Source organism: Telopea speciosissima, chromosome 6, assembly GCF_018873765.1.
Source record: "Telopea speciosissima isolate NSW1024214 ecotype Mountain lineage chromosome 6, Tspe_v1, whole genome shotgun sequence".
In the NCBI taxonomy this organism is placed as follows: domain Eukaryota; kingdom Viridiplantae; phylum Streptophyta; class Magnoliopsida; order Proteales; family Proteaceae; genus Telopea; species Telopea speciosissima.
Window position 1 is genome coordinate 42,960,845 of NC_057921.1, and position 10,187 is coordinate 42,971,031.

The 10,187-nt window shown below is 38.8% G+C and overlaps 1 protein-coding gene across 1 annotated transcript; it reads right to left on the bottom strand.

The window, feature by feature from the left end:
• Positions 1-8,466: 8,466 nt before the first annotated feature.
• LOC122665770 (aspartic proteinase CDR1-like) lies at positions 8,467-9,849 on the bottom strand. The gene has a single exon (XM_043861907.1). It carries the CDS (start codon positions 9,847-9,849, stop codon positions 8,467-8,469), a length of 1,383 nt encoding a protein of 460 aa, XP_043717842.1.
• Between the last annotated feature and the right edge of the window lie 338 nt (positions 9,850-10,187).

A 10,187-nucleotide genomic window follows, 5' to 3' on the forward strand; every position in this document is an offset into this window, starting at 1 on the left:
AAGTATAGTGGCAGTAACTGCCCACCTCATCTTGATCAAAAGTGAATCATTCTTTGCCAAAAATCATGGTGAATACAAATGGTGGGCTTGGTTGAGAAAACTCGGATTACTTGAAAAAGTCTTGGACTGTTTCATCGATTAGGATCTTGATATAAATCATAAGCTTGGAATTTGCAACTCTGGTTTCTCCATTTCATTTTTCGTTGTTGGATAGCCTACTTGTTTGCCTCTTTTCCTTTTCTTACAATGCAAAAGCAAAAAAAATTCAAGGTCCCAAAAGCCCCAATTTGGAACTCATTTTTAACATTGGTCAGTACTGTCATTTAGAAGCTCAGTTAATGTTTAAACCAGTCTACATGTCCATATCATCAGCCCGTCATTTGTAAATTTCATACCAAACTGATATCTCCAAGTTCCATTGTAATGGTGTTGTAATGCTCTGAAAATTGTTTCTGATAGTTGACTGTATTTCTGAAAAAGAAAGGGAAAAGTCTCATAAATCAACAGTTAAAATGTTAATCGTCTTGTCCACGTTTTAGAGAAAAAGCCAGTGTTTGGGACAGGCTTTCACACCTGTTTGTGTAAGGATCAAGGAACCTTCTACATACAAATATAGGGTGTGGCCCTGTGGGTATTGGGCTGTTCCTCTATAGTGATTTTTTTTTTGTTTTTTTGATGACGATGGTATGTTTGGCGCCTGGGTCTTGTGGTCATGTTGTTGGTTTCATCAAGAACTCGTATTTAAGATCAACCAAATATTAATTTAGACTCCGCCTGGTTGCAAGTATAATGAAACAAAAATAAAATGGAAAATTTTGTGATAATTGATAATGATTGTTTTGTTAAATTAAATTTGGGAAGTCAATGGGAGAGCGCGTGGGGGCATCAAGAGGGATGTCATTTGCATGTTTCATGGGATGTGGGGAGATCAATTTGCCACTCCGTGTTTGGTCGCAAGGTGCACACTCTTGGATAGTGTTCTTTTTCCCCTTAAAAATTACTAAGTATAGGGGTCAATGTTCTTTGTGCCGTAGTGCAGGCTTCGTCCAGACTCATGGGGGTGGTATTTTTGCCCAATTAGGGGGGCGGGGTTGTCATTTGCCCATCTGCCATGTGTCTTGGTGCAGCCTATGCTCCTGACATAGGGAACATTTTCCCAATAATTATATGGGAGAGGGTTCTTGAGCAAATATGGTATTCTGCACCCTTTCACATTCTTTTTTTTAAATCATAATTCCTCTCCCCTTAACCCCAAAGAGCTTAGTAGAATCCTTTGGGAGGATAAATTGGGTTTCCCAATTCTAAGACACTAGGACTGGTTTGTCTTTATTTCGTTGGCTTTGTTTGTCAGCTCCAGGTCAATGTAAGGGTGGGATTTAGGAGAGAGGAGAGGAGAGTTTCCTCTACTTTGGGTTGGGGTAAGGCGACTATATATTTCTTAATCAATATAGTATTGGGGCCGCCCCTGGGTCCCATGTAATATTCGGGGTAAGAAAAAAAGTGTAATGCCATGTCTGAAAGGAACATTTCCTCTCTTAGAATATTGAATTCTAAATTTATCCAGAATTTTGTCTATGTAATTAGCTTGGGACAATCCTAAAATTCTAAGTTTCCTATCTCTGACTACTTTGATGCCTATTATGTATGTGGCGTCACCTAAGAAATTTGTAGATAGCCGTATCTTTACAGAAGATAGCATTCGTACATCATTCCCAATGAAAAGTATGTCATCTACATATAGGATAAGGAAACAAACAAAGCTCCCACTGGACTTCTTGTAAACACAGGGTTCATCAAGATTCTGATAAAATCCAAACTCTTTGATTGTTTGATCGAATTTGATGTTCCAACTTCTAGATGCTTGTTCAAGTCCATAGATTGACTTCAATAACTTGCACACTTTGTTCTCTTCTACTTGAGTGGTGAACCCCTCTGGCTGAGACATATAAATGTCCTCATCAAGATGTCCATTCAAGAAAGTTATTTGGACATCCATCTGTCAGATCTCATAATCCAAGTGTGCTGCTATGGCAAGTAAAATTCGTATGGACTTTAGCATTGCAACTGGTGAGAAGGTTTCCTTATAGTCATGCGTTCTTGTTGGGTATAGCCCTTGGCTACCAGCCTTGCCTTAAATCTCTCTATGTTTCCTTTGACACCTTTCTTCTTCTTGTTGATCCATTTGCACCCAATAGGTCTAATACCTTCTGGTGGATCCACTAGAGTCCAAGCGCCATTGGTATACATAGAGTCCATCTCATTTTTTATAGCATCTATCCATATAGTTGTATTTACATTTCCTATAACTTCTTGGTAGGTGTTAGGATCCGAATCCAAAGAGTCGGTGACCATATAGAACTCTTCCAATTTGTTTGATTTCTCGTTGAAGAAAACCAAATGATCAGAAGCTCTAATTGTCTTTCCACTGCGCCTTGGTTCTATAGGAATTACCACTGATTGTGGTGGTTCAGTGGTGGGTGTGACTGGGACTGTCTAAGCATTAAGGTTTTCCAACTCTTGGATGACTACTGGCTCAGATCTTGGGATGATCTGATCATCTTCAAGGAACGTTGCATGTTTACTAATAAACACTTTCTGCTCCATTAGGTTATAGAAATAATACCCAACAAAGGGTTGATTCACCCTCTTGCCCAATCGTTGGCTTCGATTGCAGAGTATCTTCGAAGATTTGATTCACCCACACCCATAGAGCATAAGCTTGCTTCAATTGTGCAAGATAGAGATCTTGCAGACTCAGAGAAGGAGGGGATTTGTAGTGGTAGCCCCAAGTGAGGAGAGAGAGAGTTACCATGTGAGAACTTGAGAACTTATAAAACGTTTATAACAGATACTGGTGGCTATGGTGTCTACAAGTGGAGTAGGAGTTGCATTGGTATGAATTTGGAGACAAGACGAGCAAACAAACAAATAAACAATGGAGTAATATTAGAATCAGCAAACAGAGCCACAGAGCAAAACAGAAGAGACGATGAGATCTGCTCTCATCACCGCCTCGAAGGCTTAATAATAAGAATCAGTACTTCGCACAGTTTCATATCCAACCATACAATAATGGAAGTAGACCAAGACTTGTGCCAATGTTAGATCTCTGTTTCCCGTTCAGTTTTAATAGGTATCCAATTATGACATTCCATTTTAGAGGAGTTGACCTTGTTGTTCAACCCACCGGTATATTTATGGTAGGGAGAAATTGTATTTGTGCTATAGTTAAATCAGGCCCCATTACAACAATTGGAGCTTTTCAACAAACGCAATACAAGTTCTCCTATGATTTTGAGTTTGTAGATAAAAGATGAGGAGAAAATGGTACTCTTCTCTTTGGTCCTTAGAATTGTGGTTCCCTTTCTTAAAATTTTTGTGGTTGAGATTACGAGTAGAGTGGATTCCTCTTTATCTCGAAGCCAAGGAGCTGAGCTGCATAATGAATTATTTCTGTGAAATAATTTGTACTCAGCAATCAAAATAAATAATTCCATTAAATGACACATTAGTCTCATACCCAATTTCTCTATCTCAAAGTTTAATAAGCAAAGATAACATTGAACAAATTTTAAGTAGCATTAGGGCTTCTTTTGATTCTGAAACAAGAGTTGGTCTTATGGGAAATGTTTTGAAGGTATTGACTAAATATTGAGTTGCCATATTTGCAGGGGAACTCAATACCGTTACCATATTATCTAGGATTATTATTATGCAAAATCACCTTGTTAACATTAATTTCTAGCCAATGTCAACTAGGGCTCTCCTTGTATATATAACTATTGTGAAGCAAGTGAAATACAGATCAGAATATTCAGCTCTAACATGGTATCAAAGCCAACAAAGGCTCAAGCTACTCAACCCTAGTCAGCATCTTCTCCCACTCTTTCTCTGGTCAATCTCATTTTTTTTGGCGGCTTGCTCCCACAGGGATGAATTCCAGGGGCCCCATACCCTATACCCCAAACCCCACCAATTGCATTATGTTGTGGAAAGTTATAGTTGTAGCTCTGGAAACCACAACCCAAGAATAAATTGTTGTAAGATTCTGTACCTCTAAAATCAGAAGAGAAGGTTAAGGTCTCTCTTAAATGCATGGTTCTCACTGTCAATGGCCTAGAACTATCCCCATAGTTTATTCTGAACCCACAAAACGATTTAAAGCAATCCTAGTTCAGAGTTGGACAGGGTGGGTCACCACAATGAATAGGTTTGTAACTTTGAGATTTTCTTATGGGAAATTAGATTGCGTTAGAGGCAAATAGGGATTGCAATCTTCACATTGAACCCATGTTATGGGACTTTCGATGTCCATGATCAAGAAAAAAGGTATCCAAGGAACAGGTGAAAAAGAACCTATACTCACTTGGGCTATATAGTGTTTAGTACTATTTTTGGCATTAACGGCGTCAAGTGAAGATTCACAGGCGTACCAGATTCGGAAGGACTCAAGAGATGATAAGGTGAATTGAATCTGAATTCTGATCAAGAAAGAGCGAGATCTTTCCAGTGCCTCGATCGCTCCAAGGACGTTTAAATATAAAAGGAAATATTAAAATGCCAAGAAGAAGAAGGATAGAAACAAGTTGATGATTGATAACATGATGTCCACTGTGAATACAAAGAATGCCTTCTAAAACACAAGGGAAAAGATATATTGCTAGAGTTATTCTCAAAGCAAGACTTAAATGAATCCTTCTTGAAACACGGGCTAATGAGACATTAGGGGCCGGAATCAAACTCCAATAATGACTGCATCTAAAAAAATAAAATGATAAAGATCTACATCTAAAAAGATAAGAAGATGAAAGATAAATATAAAAACTGGTAAAAAGATAAAAGTGTAAAGAGTATTATGTTGATCCGGGGATCTATTCTTCATTGCCAGCATTCCTTTTATAGTTTCTGTTGGTAATTCTAGTGATTTCTAGTAGTTATAGGTCGTTATTAAACTACCCACATCTTTGAGAATTGAAAATCACCACCCTGCTGACCATTTATCGATCACTGGCAATTCGTCAATCATTGATCATTTGTAAGGCACTAACTGTGTCGTTCATTGGTCACCGACCATTCATCGATCATTGGCCGTTTATCAATCATTGGCAGTTCGTTGGTTACTTACCATTCATCAGTCATTGAATCAGTAACTAATAGTTCATCAGTCACTGACCGTTTGCTTTTCCGATCACTAACGGACAGGTCAATCTTGACTGAAATAGAAAAAAAAAAGGGTGTAAACACGTAATAAACACTAATATATTTCACTTGTGTCACTATGTCATCAACCTCCCTGGTACCATTCCAGTTTCATTCTCTCATTGTTGTCACTGAGAATAGATGACGCATTCAAGCATCTGAATATATAAGTAGATCAAACTTCTCCAAATCTGCTACGTTCCTTGGATAGAATGGTGAGTGAGGGGACCTTAAAGAGTTAGAGTGATGGTCTTGGGGCATTCAACAGAGGCATGTAGTAGCAATGCACTTGAGAGGGAAAAAAATAGAGATAACAAAGTACCAATGAAAGCCATTTAAGTTATTAGGTGACAGAGAAAGGAATTAATGTCACCACATGGCCGACGACATGACATTTATAATTTAAGAATTGTCAACCAAAGCATGGTTAAAAGCTACCCAAAAATCCCAAATTAAAAGGGAAAGTAAATGTATAATTGAAGGATGTGAAAAGGAAATAGTTGGTGTTTTTGTCTTACACTGATGGGGAAAAATTGAAAGGTTTAATGTGAGTAACAAACCCAGCTATTCATGGAATATTTTTATAATCTGGAGGTGACTATTAGAGCGTCCAAGTGAGAAAATTTATTATAAATTAGGAAAATTGAGTAGACTCTAATTATGTTATGCCAAAGGGGGTTCGATCTAGTGTGTGGGGCTAAATTGGGGCAGCCTAGTATGGGATAGGTTAAAGGGTTTGATTTAACACGTTCCATCAACTCTGGCGCTTTTGGCCTATCGATCAGGTACCTAACATTTTGTATCAAAGCCGAGCACCACGTCATAGGTTCGAGTCACAGAAAGGGCTATCAAGGAGAGCGTTAGAAGAAGTAGAGTGAAAATCGACAAGAAAAGGCTACTTGCTGCCATGCAGAAACCGAAGGATGATATGGTGGTCTAGAAATTTCACTAGTAAGAGATAAAACTATATAAATCCAGAATTCGATCTTATAGATTTAGTATTTATATCATTAATAATTATTTTTTGGTAAGAAAACGAAAATGATTGAAGATTTCCTTTAAGCAAAAGGGGAATGTCATTATTATTAAGATGTCAAACTAGTCAGATTAATTCCAGTATTCAATCAAATGGTTAACTTGTTGGCCACATTGTGGGAACTATATATGTATTTTTTCTTTTTTTGGTTTATCAATCAAACTTGCCCTATAGGACTTTTACTATAGGTACTAGAGAGTGACCAAGTGAAATTGGGCAAAGAAGTGGGAGAGGGGGAAAGGGGGTTGCTAAAGGCACAGGGTGAAGAGATAAGAGTTGAGCTAATGACTTCTTGTGATACTGGCAAAGGAGGAGATGGTTCTGAAGGAGGGGTGAAGGTGTAGAGACCCTCATTACTCAGACTGGAGAGCTTAATGGACTTGGTGATCTAATACTTCACAAAAAATGAGATGAGTGAAATTAAAAAATTAGACCATTATTGCTAAAAAAAAATTTTAAGAAAGTAAAGACTGGAGGGAATATGGACTACATTAGATAAACATAAAGAAATAGAAGAGGAGGATGATAGAAATGCAAAAACAATTTGAGAGATAGGGAGACCTTTACCATTGCCAACATGAAGTTGATCCGGACCGGTGTAATTGTCAATAGAGGAGAGGGATTGGATATTTGGAGTATCGTGATGTGTAGCACCTATATTTGGGTACTAGGTCACGGCAAAGGAGGAAGTAGTGTGGAGTTTGTAAGAGAGGGGGTTGGCATAGTGATTAGACGGTGGGCGAGGGGCAGGTAAGATGGGTAGGGTACGGGTGGGGCTTGATGATGAATGGGTTGGAGGTAATAGTAGGTAGAGGCAGTGTGGTTGGTACAATTAAAGATGGAACACCATAATCGACCACCCTGGTTGAGGAAATGACTCCCATGGCCCCTGCCCATCCAGTTGCCAAGTAGGGAAGACTAGGAGTCATAGGAATTGGAGGTAGAGTCACGGTGGGTAGTATTGGCAGTGGGAGTACCTACTAGGGTAGGCGTCTCAAATAATATCAGCTGACTGAAGAAGGAAGAGTGCAGCAACTTGTGACTGAGAAGCAATCCATGAATTTTAGAATAAGGGATAGCCTTTGGGAAAGTAAGGAGAGCAGGCACAATATCCTTGAAGTTAGGACGAAGTGCACAAAAGATTGAATGTTGAAATCCTTAGGTTGCAATGGTTTCCCAGCGGCTGCCAATTTGTCAGTGATAGATTTGGCATACTGTAAGAACTAGGATACTAGTTCGTCTAGTTTGTGAACCAAATCTTGAAGGCCGAGATACAGAGATAAAATTATAGTAGTAGAGACATAGTTGAATGTTGTTGTAAGGGCATCCCAGATTTCGTGACTACTACTTTTTCCAATAATAAGAGGAGGAACCTCTTCAGAGAGAAAACAATAAGGAGACTCATGAGAGTTGCATCTTGTCCTTCCAATAGTTAGCGGAAGAGGTTTCAGATGGGTATGGTAGAGATCCATCAATGAAGCTGAAGACTTGTTAGACCATGAGAAAAAGAACAAGTTACGTCTTCTAGAAGAGAAGATTCTTGAGAGTTAGTTTGAGAGAGAGAAAGTGGCAAGAAGAGTTTACAAAGGGGGAAAGAGAAGCGGCGATGGGGGAGATGGTGGTGGGTGATGATGTAATGGGGGGAATTTTGTAGACTTGGAGATGGGGAAGAAATGAGCTTGACATGAGAAAGAGGGGAGAAGATGGCTAGCTAGGGTTGAGCAGCTTCAGCCTTTGGTGGGTCTGATACCATGTTAGAGCTGAATATTTTGATCTATATTTCACTCACTTCACAATAGTTATATATACAAGGAGAGCCCTGGTTGAAATTTCTTAAGAAATAAGATTTACAAGGTGATTTTGGACAATAATAGTCCTAGATAATATCGTAATCGAATATTGAGTTCCCATGCAAATATGGAAACTCAATATCTGGTCATCGAAACTTAATGTTTGGTTAATACCTTAAAAACGGTTCCTAAAGGACCAACTTTCGTTTCAAAATCAAAGTAAGCCCTAATGCTTCTTAAAATTTCCTCAATTTGATCTTTGATTATTAAACTATGAGCTAGAGAAATTGGATATGAGACTAAAGGATCATTTAATGGAATTATTTATTTTGATTGTTGAGTACAAACTACTTTAGGAAGACAAAGATAATTCATTCTGCAGCTCCTTGGCTTCAAGATGAAGAGACATCCAGCCAACTCCCAATTTCAACCACAAAAATCTTACGCAGGGGACCCACAATTCTGAGGAGCAAAGCGAAGAGCACCAATTTCTCCTCGTGTTCTATCTCCCAACTCAAAATCATAGGAAAACTTGAATTGCGTTTGCTGATAAGCTCCAATCATTGTAATGGAGCCTGATTGAAGTGCAACACAAACATAATTACTCCCTGCCAAAAGTATACCGGTGGGTTGCACAACTAGGTCAGCTCCTCTGAAATGAAATGTCATAGTTGGAAACATATTAAAACCGTGCGGGATAGGAAAACAAAGATCTAACAATGACACTTCTCTTGGTTTACTTCCACTATCGAATGGTTGAATATGAAACTGTGCAAAGTATTGAACAAAGCCAATTCTCACACGAGCATAAACATTAGAAACAAGTATAGTCATCGGACATCCTGTATCTATGGCAGAACCTTCAGAGAAGGATCCCTGTAGTCTAAGGGGGACATTTTGGATACTAATATCCTGCAAGTCCAAATAGTACAGTGCTTCGTTTGATCCTCTCAGCAATGGTGTTGATAGCACTTTTGGTCCTACCATCTTTGCACCTTCTCCAATATTTAACTGAGAATTGGGGTGTTCAGAGATAGATAGGCAATAAGAGAAGCGTTTTTTGCCTACTTGGTTCAAGAAAGGAAGATTAAAATTTCCAGCAAACCCTAAGCCCAAAATCCCACCAATTTTCTCTGGTGGAAAGTTATAGTTGTAGCTCTTAAAGCCACAACCCAAGAATAAATTGTTGTAAGCTTCTGTACCTCTAAAATCAGAAGTGAAAGTTAAGGTCTCTCGTACAATGGCTCCCACTGTTAAGGGTGGAGAGTCCCCCCCATAACCTATTCTAAATCCACAAAATGATTCAAAGCAAGGCTGGCGTGGAGTTGGACAGGTTGGGTCACCACAAGGAATAGGCTTGTAACTGTTAGATCTGTTATATGGGAAATTAGGTTGTTGTAGGGGAATGCAAGGATCACAACCTTCACATTGAACCCATGTTAATTGACTTCCAGTGTCAATCACCAAGAAATAAGGCATATCCTTTCGGCCAGTAAAAGCTGAAAATGAACCTATACCCACTTGGGCTACATAGAAAAGATTACTACGTTGCACTGGTGCCACTATGTCATCAACCTCACTACTACCATTCCAGTTTCGTTCCCTCATCGTTGAGAATAGATGATGCATACGAGCTTGTGTGCCTTGAATAAGTAGAGTAATCTTCTCCATATCTGTTATGTTCCCAGGATAGAAAGGTGAGTGGGGGGAGAATGGGTGAATTAGACTTAAAGTGATGGTCTTGGGACCTTCAACAGTAGCATGCAATAGCAAAGCACTTGAGAGTAGAGAAATTAGAGATAACAAAGTCTTCATAAAAGCCATTGAAGCTATTCGGTGACAAGGAATGGAATGCCACCACAATGGCCGAGGACCTAAGATTTATACTTGACAATTGCTACCAAAGCTAAGATTAAATGGGTGCCCACATATCCTAGATTAAATGGAAAACTGAGAAAGTAAATGTATTCTTACCAAAAAAAAAAAAAGGGAAAAAGTAAATGTATAACTGAAGAATGTGACAGGAAACGTCTTACGTTGACGCAAAAAAATGGAAAGTTTTTAATGTGAGCAATAAACTCGGTCAGTCCAAGGAATCTTTTTATAATGTAGAGGCAACCGCTTGAATGTGCATCAGAGAAAAAGTGAGAAAACTTATTATG

Bases quoted from the DNA above. Each gene is read 5' to 3' on its own strand.
- LOC122665770 (XM_043861907.1), bottom strand. From the start codon at position 9,849: ATGGCTTTTATGAAGACTTTGTTATCTCTAATTTCTCTACTCTCAAGT.